General features: G+C 38.8%; 2 protein-coding genes across 2 annotated transcripts in view; one reads left to right on the forward strand and one right to left on the reverse strand.

The window, feature by feature from the left end:
* lingo1b (leucine rich repeat and Ig domain containing 1b) overlaps nt 1-6,323 on the forward strand; it is a 32,382-nt gene extending 26,059 nt beyond the window's left edge. The window contains exon 2 of the mRNA XM_042487444.2: nt 2,698-6,323. Coding sequence (XP_042343378.2) covers nt 2,698-4,557 — 1,860 coding nt within the window. The 3' untranslated portion in view covers nt 4,558-6,323. The remainder of the gene's footprint in view (nt 1-2,697) is intronic.
* Nucleotides 1-15,683, reverse strand: part of luzp2 (leucine zipper protein 2) — a 356,171-nt gene that overhangs the window by 301,613 nt on the left and 38,875 nt on the right. The gene's annotated exons all lie outside the window — the stretch shown is intronic.

Below are 15,683 nucleotides of genomic sequence, written 5' to 3' on the forward strand. Positions count from 1 at the left end.
GAGTGAATTATGTCCACTTGCCCGTCCTTTGACTGAGGGGGTCAGTCACTCTGAGGGAGGAGTTATACAGTTCTAGCCAGATCTGTCTACAAATGAAAGCCGCACTAGAAAATAGCTTTTTCCTTCTGAAAGCTGTTTGATTCCATGTGTTCAGTTGGAATTAATAACACATGATAGTTATTCCTGCAATCATTAAAAATGTAAACTTGATACAGGGCTGAATGGATTCCTGATCTGGTACAATTTTCCCCTTAAGCCTCTTTCCCACTACATAAAAAAACCCACTGACACCCACTAACATCTAACATCTTTTTTTATTTAATGGTAAAAGGTTACAATCTGCATTCACTCCCACGTCAAATGACTCTGCAGTAGTCACGGGTATTTATCGGCTCTAGCTTCGATTGGCAGTGATGGAAATACAACACCCGGGTGGACGCTCTAATTTTAACCCCCTTTGCTGGTTAGATGCAATGACAGGCTGCTAGAATATACCGTCCATCTGCCCAAGCAGGCACTGAGTTTGAGATATATATATTTTTTAGAAAAAGAAAGAATCACCGTATCAGTGTCACTGGCCTCCAGGCTGCTTTCTGCTGTTTACTCATCTGTTTTCTGGCCCACGTGTGATGTCGAATGTCAATCACCAGTAAATAAAGAAAAAACGCACACAGGAAGGCGTTTGCTGCAGAGCCGTGTTCACGGCTCTGGTCTACTGGCAATGGGAAAGAGGACCATTGCCTATTTTGCGCTGGTTTTTCCTGTTCTCCAAGCCCTATTTGCACGGACCAATTTCTGGGGACCGCTAGTAATTTGTAATAATTGCTGAGGTCGTCCGTAACCTTAATACTGATCTGTAACAAACTGCTTTAAAAATACAGCCAAATTCTAACACTAGGTTACCAATTTTTTCCAAAATACAGTAAAACACCAGAAATCCTGATGCTTTTTCCTGATACCAAAACAAATTAATGTTAATTAATTTAATGTTAGGCTGCTGTATGATTTTACAGCATTATGTGTTATTTTTCCTTTTGCCAGAAGTACACTTATCATATGGACAGAAGGAACATGCAGGTTAGCAACAGTATTACACTGTAAAACTTGCATATTACTGTATAGTACAGTAATAAATTAAACAGTATTGTACTGTTGAAGTAAATACAGTAGTAAAATAACGGTAGGAAGCTGGACACTACAGCTGCTGGTAGTTTGCCGTAATTTTACAGGAAAATTTGTCAAGTGTATGCAAATCTACCATGTCCATAAATTCTGAAAAAAGTGAAAATGGGCGCCCAGTGGCTCACCTGGTAGAGCAGGCACACAATGTACAAAGCCTACGTCCTTCCCACAGCAGCCACAGGTGTGGCTCAAACCCAGGCCCTTTGCTGCATGTCATCCCCTCTTCCTCCCCATCTCATGTTTAAACTACTCTCAAATAAGCCCAAAAAATAATCTTAAAGAAAAAAAAATTCCATTGCAAATTAACTACCATATTTTGCAAAACACAGAAGATCAAATGATAAAAACTGTCTAGTGTGCAGTAACGTGGTGCTGATTTGTGGTAGTATCTCTTTTTTGTTTTCTCTGGGTTTATTTTCTGCCTCTTTGCGAGTCAAGAATTATGGAGGCTTGGGTTGGAAATTATAAATGAGGGTTTCGACAGCATTTGGGGTGCAGGAGGTTCATCTCGCCACACAGCACCAAGACACACTTGATCGAAAGGGTGAGATCAAATCTATCAGTATAAGGAAATCCCGAAAGATGTTGAGATTGATGACATGTGACAATGTGTGGCAGAATTGATTCTGTATGTTTATCCCTCTGAAACCTGGATCAACATCAGTTTTCTTGTGCTACGTTCAGAAGCCTTTCACAAGCTGTTTAACCCTTGAAACCTAAGCACATTGGTTTGAATTCTTTTGAAAACATAAGGATAAAGGCAATTAGGAGTGTGGCAAAAATGCCCAAAAAATTGCAAGATATTAGTAAAAGGTAACAATAAAAAATGTAAGTTTTAAAAAGTCTAGAGGAATATGTCCTGAAAACTACATTTATAATTCTTATAACCATACATTTAAAATTATGTTAGAGAAGAATATGTATACATTTTTCAATTTCTTTTTGTTTCTTTTTATGTTTTACTTTTACTTTTTAAGTTTTCTGCTAATTTTGGGTTCATGCCTTGTTAAGTTGCTTGTTGCTTTTTATCCATGTTTTTAAAAGAAATTAAAACCAATTTGCTCAATTTTCAAAGAGTTGATCAACTTATTTTTCTTTTTTTAAGAAGAGAAAAAGAGGGTAATACTGTACACAGCTGCTGGTAGTGCTCTGTGTGTGTGTGTGTGTGTGTGTGTGTGTGTGTGTGTGTGTGTGTGTGTGTGTGTGCGTATGTGAAGTTTCTGTGTTTGTAGAGTGGGGGTACAAATGACTGTGCACATCATATCCAGCAGATAATGTCAGTAATACAGACTAGGCTTTTCCAGCATGAAACACTGATGTGTGGGGGTAATTTCCAAATCACATGAGATGGTAATACTAGTCCTCTGCAAATATGGCTTCAGTGATCCTCTTCATAAATTCTCTTTTGATTCTTTTTATCTGCTGTGAGTATGATACAGCAGTGTTCGAAATTGTCATGGCCATCTGTGTACCACCACTCCTCTCTACCGTCTCCTCTTTTTCATGTCTCCACAGGTAAGCTGTAGGATGGTGTCTGGGGAGGCAGGAGGGCACAGCTACTTGGTGGCATGCTGGCAGCCCATCCTGATCCTCATGCTGGGCACCGTCCTCTCTGGTTCCACCACCGGTTGCCCCTCCCGATGCGACTGCAACGGTCAGGAGCGTTCAGTCGTGTGCCATCGACGGAGACTGGCAGCTCTCCCCGAGGGCATACCCACTGAAACGAGGCTGCTGGACCTCAGCAAGAACCGCCTGAAAACTCTGGGGCCCGAGGAGTTCATTAATTACCCTCAGCTGGAGGAGCTGCAACTAAACGAGAACACGATTTCATCCATTGAGCCTGGGGCTTTTGGTAACCTTATGAACCTTCGGACACTAGGTTTGCGCAGCAACCAGCTGAAGCTCATACAGCTGGGGGTGTTCACAGGCTTGACCAACCTCACCCAGCTGGATATTAGCGAGAACAAAATTGTCATTCTGCTCGACTACATGTTCCAGGAGCTGTACAACCTGAGGGCGCTGGAGGTTGGCGACAATGACCTAGTATTCATCTCCCCCCGATCATTTCATGGCCTCAGCAACCTTGAAAGCCTCAACATTGAGGGATGCAATCTGGCCTCGGTGCCCACTGATGCCCTCAGCCATCTGCATAACCTGTTGTCACTTCGATTACGCTATCTCAATGTCACTGTCATAAGGGATTACTCCTTTAAGAGGCTGTATCGGCTCAGAGTGCTGGAGATTTCGCAAATGCCTGCGCTGGATACCATGACCCCAAAATGCTTATTTGGACTCAACCTCACATCACTGTCCGTCACAAACTGTAATCTTACTGTCATCCCCTACCAAGCCATCAGTCACCTCAGATATCTGCGGTTTTTGAATCTGTCTTTTAATCCTATTCATACTGTGGAAGGGAACCAACTGTTCAATCTACAGAAGCTCCAGGCTTTTCATTTGGCTGGTGGGAGATTAGCTGCCATTGAGCCCTACTCTTTCCGAGGACTCAACCACCTCCGTGTACTCAATGTGTCCAGCAATAGCCTCAGCACCCTGGAGGAGTCCGTTTTCCACTCGGTGGGAAACCTGGAGACTCTGGCTTTGTACGACAACCCGTTGGCCTGCGACTGTCGCCTGCTCTGGGTCTTCCGCCGGCGATGGAGGCTCAACTTTAACCGACAGCAGCCCATGTGCGCTTCGCCTAAGGTTGTTCAAGGAAAAGAGTTCAAGGACTTCCCAGATATCCTCCCATCTGACTATTTCATCTGCCAGAGATCAAAGATTATGGATTATAAGGTTCAAGAAAGCCATGTAGATGAAGGAACTACGGTTCATTTCACTTGCCAAGCTGAGGGTGATCCGTTCCCTGTGATCATGTGGCTTTCCCCGAAGAAGGAATACATCACAACCAAAACTGCTCGGTCAAGACTTTCCGTGTCTCATGAGGGCACGTTGGAAGTGCGTTACGCCCAAATCCAAGACAACGGCACCTACTTGTGTATTGCAAGCAATGCAGCAGGCAATGACACCAAAGCTGCTCACCTTTTTGTGCATAGCTACTCCCCCAATTGGCCCCACCAGCCAAACAAGACATTTGCTTTCATTTCCAACCAGCCCAGCGATGAAGGTGCTAATGTGACCAGGGCCACAGTTCCATTTCCGTTTGATGTAAAGACTCTTATCATTGCAACCACCATGGGATTTATCTCTTTCCTCGGAGTTGTCCTTTTCTGTCTTGTGATATTATTCCTGTGGAGTCGAGGGAAAGACAACACTAAGTCAAGTATAGAGGTTGAATATGTGCCACGTAAAGACGAACCAGAGGAGGCCAGTCCAACCGAGGCACCCATACAATTCAACATGAAAATCATGTGAACCTCGACATGGAGGCCATGTAAACTTACAAACTGCAGTCGGGATGCATACTATCTTCGCTTCGAATATGTACTCAGTTTATGAGCGATAGAAATTGCACAGCAGCAAACGCATCTTGACATTATATCCTTCGACTTTTTTTTGTTTGTTTCTTTTTTTACTTCAGGGACTGAATCTTTAAAAAGCAAATGTTGAATTTCAAATATTCAAAAAATTTCTGTAAATTTGTATTGGCAATACTCAATCAGTATGTTAACATGCACTCAACCACCCAATTACTTTGTGTAACCAAATGAAAGTGATAGTTTGAATAAAGCACATGTATTTCTAAAAATACACAGTTTACATGATAGATGGGTTACTGTCTAAATGGATGTGGGGATTAGTCTGCAGGTATAATCTTTCTGTCAGCACAAAATAAGAAAGAAATCTTGTTTTTAGGATCTTGTTGCTGTCATTTGCTTTGATGGATGTACAAAGCACAAAAACCCATTATTAGGACCCAAGTTCTGTTGCCTGAGATGCTAACTTGAAAGCAATTTCTCCGTTTTATATTGTCCCATCACAAGCAATTGACAAGTATGACATGAGTATTAGGGGTATTTTTAGATAATAAAGGAAGAAAGGAGATTTTGAGAGGATAAAGATGTGCTTTTAAGAAAGAAATCATGAAATTAGGAGGATAAACTTTTCAACTTAAAAATTTGAGAAAGGAAAATAAAAGTTTCACAAAGACGATGGGGTCATAATATTTAGAGAAAAAGGTTGTAATATTATGTGTTAAGAATAACACATTTTTGGATCTCAATTCTCTGAAATTGTATAAAGACGCAGTTGGAGGATTAGACACAGATGAGTCAGTGTACCTCACAACCCTTTGCGTGTCAGTGAGCAGAGACCTCTAACATCATTAAATTGTGTTTTGATGTTTTCTCCGCACACTCCAGCACTGCTGTCTGGAAAAAAACATGTCCAAAAAATAAATCAGTAGTCTGTTTCTCCATTACATGTCACAGACAAGCAATTTCATTGATTGGGTTTTTACTGTGTCTATCAGTTATAATAACTGCAGCGTTTCCTTGGAATCCAATTAGAGGTGTGCATGTTAACACACTGAAGAAAAGAAAAATAAGCCAGTCCTACAGTATGTGCTCCTTTCTGCCAACAAAGGAAGTTTGTCATTAAATGTATTAACATGTTCAGCTATACATATTTTTTCTGTATTTTATTCTTTACTTGTACATTATGCTATATGGCACAATAGTAATGCTTTTAATGGCTGTGAGTTTTGAACATATTTCAATCTAAAGAGCAGAGTAAATATTGTTTTTTTATGTGACTAAACAAGAGTGCTCAGCTTGTCAGAATGAATAAGAGTACCCTTGAAAATCATCAGATTAACAATTTATCATCAAGTGTAACAAAGTTAATTTGTTTACCCCATTTGGCAGCTCAATAAGTGCAAGCACTCCGTCCAAGTCCCGGCATTATATTGTCACCGGTGCATCTTCAAAAACGCTGACATTATTAATTTGTTGCCTTAAGTAACCCATTTTCCAGCTTTCAGCTGAGCAATACCCAATATTTATGCGTAAAATGGAGTTTTATGCCTCATAAGGATTTTATGTTGTCTAATTAATTTCACAGTCAAGGTCTGCTCTGAAGATAATGTGTTCATTAACTCTTAAAATACTTGTTTAAAAAAGGGATGGGCAGATGGAAATTCTATTAAAATAAATAACATTTTATACTACGGGGTGCTTATTTTATGCTAATCTACTCCAAAATTCAATCTGAACGCACATTTTTCATCTTTTAAGAGAAGTGATCTCCTGTGCTGAAAGCCAAGTTATTTCCACAGCGCTCGGTGCTTTACTTAGGAGGCACAAAGTGGAGCACACTTCACTGAATTCCCCTTAAATACTCATCTCACCATAGTCTTTTAATGTTGGTACTTGCCTGTGGTCATAAAATGTCAAATGGTGCATTCAGACCTGGTGATAATGTTATTGCGTACACTTGTCCAAATTGCCAGGAATCTGTATTTGTGCACCGTAAACCAAAATGACATGTCAGAGTGAGATCACTTTCAGACCATGGTATCCTGTTTCTATAGTCACACCTGGCTCAGTTTTCATCAGTCTGAGCTGCAAATTGTAAGCGTCATCTGTGATTTGGGCTTAATGCTAATATCACCATGTAAGCAGCATTATATGATTATGGTGCACAATAATTTAAGTCTACACGTGCAGCTGAGGCTAATGTGCACCTGTAGGTCACAAGTATGGCAAGCCCTTTAAACACAAAATCAATCTGGCTGACTAGTAGAGATTTAGCATTTCACTTGTGGAAATGACATTCTGACATGTCAAAATGTGATCTTGACATTTTAAAATGTTAATTTAACATATCTGCAAAACTCATGAATATTTCACATTTAGAAATAGCATTGTGACAAACACTGTTTCATATATATCTTTACATTTATAATAGACATCAGTTATTCCTTTTTCACTAGTAAGAATAACAACTACAGATATCCACAAATGAATTTCCACATGCTGAGAAAGGATTGTGACAAGTAGAAATATAATTTTCCATTTCAAATATTAATAATTTCATTTATGATATGTATGACACATCATAAAGTACCACAAAGCTACCTGTCCAATATTGAATTTCCATTTTGATTTCAGATATGTATGTACATCATTGAAAATATCTACAGTTATTCCTATTTTGATATCTAAAATTCAATTCTGACAACCTATTGAAGGAATTTTAGATATCTCAAATACAACTGTTACTAGCACAAACACAAATTTCACAAATTTATTTCAGATATCTGAAATGTAATTCTACATATCTGAAGTTACTGTTTTATTAGTAACAATTCCAAACAGAAATATCAATAATTTGATTTAGACTAATAGCGGTTCACACTAATCATATCTACAATTAACTTCTCCATAGTCAAAATGTTTCTTTCTAAATATCAACAACTAATCTCTTATTAGCTTAATCGCAACTGCTCAACTTTTACTGTTAACTTTTACACAAACTTAGTTACAGGTATTTATAATTTAATTTGTTGCATTATAATTTCAAGTGGACATATCCATGATGCTATTTTTAACTAGTTGCAATTCTAACTAATGATATCAACAACTACATTTTCACCATTTAAACTGTTATTTATTGATATTAACGGTAAATTACAATAACAAAAAAATGATTTAAAAAATGTTAGAAATGAAAGTTTCTTCCTAGTTGCAATGTTCACTGTAGATACCTACAGTTGGTACAGAAATCATGAATGGAATTCCAGATATCCAAAATTCAACTTTGAATAATCTAAATTATTTTATTTATTGTCAACTTGGAAATTTCTCTAGTCAAAAAGCAGTTGTTACATTTACAATTGCTTTCACCACCTCTGAAAAAATGTTAAAAGGGCTTGGTATACACAAGGAGCACTGGAGAAGAACAAAGTTTTATGGAGTTTAACCCTTTGATGCCTGAGAAAACTGGCTTGATTACAGTCGAAAACATGGGAAGTGGGCGACGAGCATTTTATCAAGAGATGGTAAGAAAAAAAGTAAGAAATTAGAAAAAGTTACAAGAAAATTACCTGAAAATAGAAGAAAAGAAAAAAAAATAAATAAAAAAAGGGAAATTACCTCGAGTGCTAAAATCGTTAAAACGTTTTTTCTTTTTTTTCTGTTATACAATTGTAAATATATAATTGAGAGAATTATAAATGTAATTTTCTCAGCATTTATCTACCATTTTTTAATAGTAGCTAATAACACCCCAGAACTAATTTTCAGATCAGTTTCCTTGTCACCTAATATTTTATTGCAGTGGGGTACTCCTTGCCTAGTTGCTCATAATGGGTTTTTTTTACATTTTTTTGACAGAAATCAAACCAATTTTCGGAGGTTTGAGAGGTTTAAATGCTTTTGAAAGGCATATAAATGCAGCACAAGAAAACTGATGTTGATAGAAACGCTTAACCCGAGACACACGACATTTCTGACCTGTAAGCACGGTAAGTGTGTGAGCTGCGGCAGCTCCTACGTTGTGTCAGCAGAGTGTTACTAAATGTTTGTGGCTGTAGAGACAGCAGATGCTCCAAACAGAAACATATCATTCAACTGTCAGCTCGACACTGGGGACACAACATTACACCGAGAGCTCGGAGGCATAAAGACGCCAGGTTTTTGTTTTAAAGGAGTAACTGTCAGCCTGATCAAAATCACAAGGACTTCACAGAGGAATGTGTTTGCTTGTGGACAGGTTTGCAAAAAAAAAACCCAGTTGGTTTTCATTACATGAATTAAACGTGACATAATGTGACAATGCATGACAGATTTACAGAGCTGACGCCGGCGATGTGTCAAACAGCGTGGCCTGTGGTGACTTCTTGTTTATTCAGAGTACCAGACATGCAAGTGATACATTCACAACACTGCTAAAATGAATATGATTGTTGGGAAAATTTTCCAGGAATAACGTCTGTGCGAAATGAGGCACAGGTTTCTAACGGCTGCTGACGGCTACTGAAAAGAGAAGCAACATGAGGTGATACTTTCTGAAAGGCTGTGCAACGCTAACTAACCAAGCTCATATTCATCTAAATGAACAAGATTAGTCTATGTTGTTTGTCTCTGTGATTTTGATAAGATTATCAAAGCCATGTGGATAAAATAAGGATTTGGCAACACACCCTCTGAACCCTGACTGTTGTCCCTAATGAAAGCATTTTGTCTATTAACATTTGTTTAAAGGAAAACTTAAACCACAAAAGGGTCATTTGTATGTCAACTACTCACCTACATTTAATTTAAAACCTGCTTTCATCGCATGCCTCCATGGTGAACAAAGAATCCAAAAACTGAAAAAACATTCTTGTTGTATTAGAGTAAAAGGGGGCACATATGTGCACACTATGTCAGTTTTGGTTAATTTTACTTTTGAAATGCTGACATTCATTAGCCGGTAACTAAGTGGTAAATTTTTGGTAGAAAAAACGAGGTGAAATACTAAACAGTCTTTCCTTTAAGTCTACTGACTCAGTGAGCTTAAGTGCTGCATTTTAAGGTGCTATCTCTACAGAGGTGGCCAAATTTAGATATTTTATTTTGTAAATGTATTGACTTTTGATTAACTTTCTGTTAGCTTTGCTGACAGACAGCCAGCCAGCCGTTTTATTGTGTAGAAACATGCCCACTGGTTCCTCAGCTGCTCTGCACTGCGCACCACCTCCGAGAGATTAAAGCAAAAAAAAAAGCTGGGGTTGGAAATATCTTTTACTTTGCTGCTGAGCATGTTTACAAACAGTAACTGACAATTTAGTGTTGATATTTTTGTCTTGAGATGGATCATTTATTGCATTCATACAGAACATCGTAAATGCGCAGGTTTTTCTGCTTGCCAACTCGTTTTGCTCCAAGATGAAAAAGTGACCAAATATCTTTTTCTTATATCAGCTATAGGCAACTTTCTGAAAATAAGCTTTTTAACACGCTCCAGAGAGCGCACCAGGACCTGTTGCATCTGCGTTTTATGCTCAGATAGATAGAGCAATAAAGACAGCAATAACTGTAACACTCGTAGAGGCAAGAAAGCATGAAGGCAACGGGAACATTATTGACAACAGCAGGATACAGCAGCAAAACTATTTTATGTTAGGATGCTTTTTTGCTTTCTTGAAACAGGAGAAAAACCCCTCACTTCTTCCTTCATGATGGAATATTCCTCGTACGACTGGTTTAAAACTGTATGTTTATAATGCAACCCATATTCTTTCTTTTGTGATGTGCTGACAGCATAACTGGCCATCTACTATGATTGATGATGCTTTTATTTTGCTACCACACTCCACTGCAGCTGCATGACAGCTACTCGGCTGTCCAGTACAGTGGCTGGTTTGTATGAGTGTTTAAAGGATAGTATTTTATTCATACCTCAATTTCAAGCAAGAGAAACTTGCAGGCCACACTTTATAGAATTACAGCTGCACTCTGGGCTCATAAAGAGACAAGCAGTAAGCAGCCAGACATCGCTGAGCCAAGTAATCACTGAAACTTTAAAATCGATTCTGTAATGAAACCGGCGTGGAGAAGCTGAGAAAAAGAGGCTGATATGGATGAACGAGGCGTGTTCATTCTTCATCAATAATAAGCAACTTAGTGGCAGCAGAAATACACAGAAACTGGAGCTGAGCCACAGCTTGTTGAGGCCAAACAGAAAATTGTCCTTAAAGTAAACTAGAATTAGCGCCTCACAGCCTCCGCAAACCAGTCAAGTTGCACTTACAGTTTACATCCATGTTTGTGGAAACAATTTCACACAAGCTTGCCCCTCCAGCAGCACAAAGATCTATACAATCAGGACAGTTTAGTGTCACCAATTCAGCATCTGATCAAACGTCTCCCCTTCTGCTCTTCAGTTATGATGTTGAAAAATGGCCAGAAAACTGGTTTTGCAGAATATTATTATGTAACAGTGAAGTTGACCTTTGAACTTTTGGATATAAAATGTCATCACTTTATAATTTTATCCCATTACACATTTCTATGAAATTTTGTTATATTTATTGCATAAAACCTTGATATATTGCCATAAATATGTTTTGTGAGGTCAAAATGACCTTGACCTTTGACCTCCAAATTCTAATCAGCTCATTCTTAAGTTCAGGTGGACTCTGCTACCAAATTTGGCAAAAGTCCTTCATGAGATATTGTGTTCACGAGAATGAGATGGATGCAAGGTCACACTGACTTTGACTTTTGAGCTCTAAATTCTCACCAGTTCATCGTTGACTCCTGTTCTTGAGCTGTCACATTCACAAGAATGATACAAGGTCACAATAACCTTGACCTTTGACCTTATGACCTATGACCACCAGAATTTAATAATTTCCTGTTTGAGCACAAGTGGACATTTGTGCCAAATTTGAAGCAATCCCCTCAAGGCTTTCTTTAGATATCATGTTCACAAGAATGGAACAGACGGACAATCAAAAAACATATGGCCTCGGACCATGGCTATTGTCGATGTGAAGGCATATTAACAACAAATAATAATCTCTTTTAATTTAAAAAAAACAGTAAGCTTCATTTATTTAACATCGTAAAGCTGATTAAGTAATGCTCTGGTTTACAATTTGAGTTATAACATTTTGACTCAACCCAAATGCCAGAATGAATGTTGGCATTGTACATTTCTGCAAACCATTTTATGGTAATATTTGAAAATTATTATGTGGCATGTATGTTGAAAAAAAAATACTCTTCTTTTTATAAGGCTGTTGTTAACATGTGGTTATACTTAGGCACAAAAAACACTTTGTTATGGTTTGGCCACAGTCTTGCATGTTTTCTCACACATTCTTTTTATTTGTGGCAGTCCACCACAATAAAAATATTTTCCGCAAAATACTGATTTTATATTTCAGAAATGGACCATTGATCAGAGCACCAATGGACTCTGGGCACAGATGGAGCAGCAGAACATCAGGCGCAGTGAGGAGGAAACTTAACTGTGCATTGCACTATCTCTAAAGGTTTGGTTTCACTCGTCTCTGTAGCAGCTGCTCCTCTTATCCATCTGTCTTATAAGCTCTGATCGGATCGACACCGACTGCTGCTGAGGAAAATAAGGACTCAACAAGTTTTGCCTGTGCTGCGTTTATGGATAAGCAAGAACATCAAAAGCTAGAAATGCTCAAATTTTTAGGTAAAAACACTCAGTTTTGCTGTTCGTTGGACCTGAACAGTGGTCTGCTGCTTGCCAGTTGTCTCGCCTGGGTTTTACGCCATCTGCCATCCCCTTCATACATGTGTAATCACCACTGTGTGACTTTAGATGATATTATATGTATGACGTACAAATTTAACATATCTGTGGTTCACAGAAACATATGATGCCAACATTTATTCTGGTGAGCTGTTTTAAATTCATTTGGAAAAAGGTGATTTACAGTTTAAGGCTATGAAATCAATTTGTCAAATGTATTCTTGCCATCAAGAAGGGCGACAGTTACATAAAAGAAAAATTTGGACTATTTTCACCATAGCTTGTAGGAGAGGCGATTAAGATTAATAACACAGCCAAGAAATAACCAAAGGGGGAAGAAAACTAAAAGGCACTTCAGGAGTAAATAATGAAGCAAGAGAAATACACACGCCCAAGGACTCTACATTTTCTCTTTGACAGGTGAGATGGGAGCTACATCTGGGGGTTATTATGAGCTGTCAACAATTTTAAATCAATTTAGGTTGCAGAGGGCCTTAAAAACTCCTAAAATCATACAGGGCAAGCATTCAAAATATCACTTTTTCATCGATTACATCTACTGTCACTTAATTTGTCTTAAATGTAGATAAAATCTTAATTCATATTCATGTACACCTAGCCACACATGTCTCTATGAGTTCATTTTTTTCATTCATTCATTTTCCATAACCGCTTGCCCTCACAAGGGTCACAGGGAGGCGGGAGCCAATCCCAGCTGTCATCGGGCAGAAGGCGGGGTAAACCCTGGACAGGTCGCCGGACTATTGCAGGGCCGACACATATAGACAGACAACCTTTCACACTCACGGTCACACCTACGGGCAATTTAGAGTCACCAATTAACCTGACCTGCATGTCTTTGGACTGTGGGAGGAAGCCGGAGACCCAGGAGAGAACCCACGCAGACACGGGGAGAACATGCAAACCCCGCACTGAAGGGCCCCCGCCCACGGACTGAACCCCAGATAAGAAATCAAATTTATATCTATTGATGTTAGATGCAAACCTGGGTGATGAAACACACTTCAGTCAACACAGTGGAGGCATCGCACCGAAAATTATGATGTCAAAGAAGCTGAAGTCGCTAGCTGCCTGATGTTTCTGAATAACTTCTGCAGTAAAAAGTTTGGCTAAATGGCCAACAACCAACCACAGACTGACTGACTCATACGGATCGACTGAAAGGAAATTGCTTGAGCACTAATTCACTACTTGGGAATGACATAAAAGCCGCACACAACAGCAAACAACTTTTCTCTGTCTGTGTAACCATGAGCACTGAAACCACTGTATTCACTCTCGCTGCCACACTGACATTATATATTTATCTAGTGCCATCAGTGTCATTATTGCTCGCATTTATAACAAGGACATGACCCTGGAAGTGGCTTCTTCTGTTCACCACATACGGATGTAAACAGTGGGAAGTAAAGACAAGACATGTGAGACTGGAAAGCCTTTAAGCCTTTCAAAAAGTAAAACTCAACATTCAGCCTGCGGGCCAAATCCAGCCCCCCATAGGGTGTCAAGTGCCCCCTCCCCAGCCATCTTCTAATGCACAATAAAAACAAAGTGATTCACATGGGCTTGTTTATCAAAAAAGGACCAGTGGGGGCATCGTGGCTTAGTGGATAGAGCGGGCGCCCCATGTACAGAGGCTGAGTCCTCGCCGCAGCAGTCGCGGGTTCGACTCCGGCCTTAGCCCTTGGCTGCATGTTGTCCCCTCTCTCTCTCTCCCTTTCACACGTATACTCTGTCCTATCAAATAAAGGTGAAAAACCAAAAAATATATCTAAAAATAAAAAAAAAACATATTAGAAATTTAAAAAAGGGCCAGCAGAGGTCTTTGCTAATAAGCCCGTGTCCTGAAATCTTAAAAATTTTGTGAAATTCCAGAAACAAACCTTCTAAAATTCCAGACACATCCTAAAATCCTAGAAATATCCTCAAATTCTAAGAAAGTCCTAAAATCTTAGAAACATCCTAAATTCTTAGAAACGAGCCAAAATTCTAGAAATGTCCTAAAATCATAAAAAAGTTCCAAAATTCTATAAATGTCCTAAAATCCTAGAATCATCCTAAAATCCTAGACATATTTAAAATCCTAGAAATGTCCTCAAATCCCAAAAACGTGCCAAAATGTCCTAAAATTGTAGAAATATTCTAAAATTCTATGTGTCCTACAATCTTGTAAACATGCTAAAATCCTAGAAATATCCCAAAATCCCACAAACATCCTAAAATCCGAGAAATGTCCTCAAATCCTAGGAATTCCCTAAAATCCCCGAAATGTCCCAACATTCTCAAAATATCCTAAAATCCAACAAACATCTAAGATTCCTTGAAATGTAAAATCCTAAAATCCTAGAAACGTGCTAAAATTCAAGAAATGTCCTGAAATCCTAGAATTGTCCTAAAATCCTAAAAATGTCCTAAAATGCAAAATATCCCTGGCTTCCTGTCATTTTGCAAAAGTGACTCCCAAGCAAAGCAAGATGAGTATCCCTGATTTCAAACTACCTCAACCAGTATTTCATCTGTAATACGTCTTCACTGCAGACTGGGTTTTTCCATACTGGATAATTATGATCTGCCAAGAACGCATGAAGTCTAAATGAATATGCTCTCTTTTTATGTTATCATTTTATACATTCACATTTCTGAAATGTCCTTTTTTCCATTTTTTTTTTTACACATACTCAAAAACAAACAGTATATGTCATCTTCAAGAAAACGCAGACACTTTTTTCCAACCACTTTTGAAGTTGCTGTCATAACTACCAATAACTGTCAATGGTGGAAAGCTTGTGACAGAACTAGGTCATACAACAAAGTAAAATCATGGCAGTAATTGCAAATTCCTCTGAGACACAAAATCATTCATAAGAGTTTTTGTACAGCATCAACATAAAGAATGACATATGGATAATATGAAGCGAACACAAGAGAAACAACCATCTAAGATGTTTAATGACCATTTTTATTCTCAGCACATTTTCTGAAAAGGCTGAGTGGCACTTCATTACACTCGTCACCCAGAAGGAGACACCGATTTCACCTGACAGAACAAGCGGACGTGTAGTTCGACCTCACTCTGCAGCAGAGTTCCCTGCTTAAAGCTCCCCACAGCTTACCAACGTGTCCAAGACACGACACATATTTTTTGTTGGGCACATGAGACGGATAATGTTAAAAGTAGGCAGTGCAAACTTTGTGTGTGTATGTGCCAACATGTGTGGCCAAGGTTAACTGGCCATCTGGACTAGTGGGAGTTACACAGAGCAGCCAGCTCCATACGGGTGTGTGCGTGGCAGGCAAAAAAA

This window comes from Plectropomus leopardus, chromosome 1, assembly GCF_026936395.1.
Source record: "Plectropomus leopardus strain MGB_pleo_1.0 chromosome 1, ASM2693639v1, whole genome shotgun sequence".
In the NCBI taxonomy this organism is placed as follows: Eukaryota; Metazoa; Chordata; class Actinopteri; order Perciformes; family Serranidae; genus Plectropomus; species Plectropomus leopardus.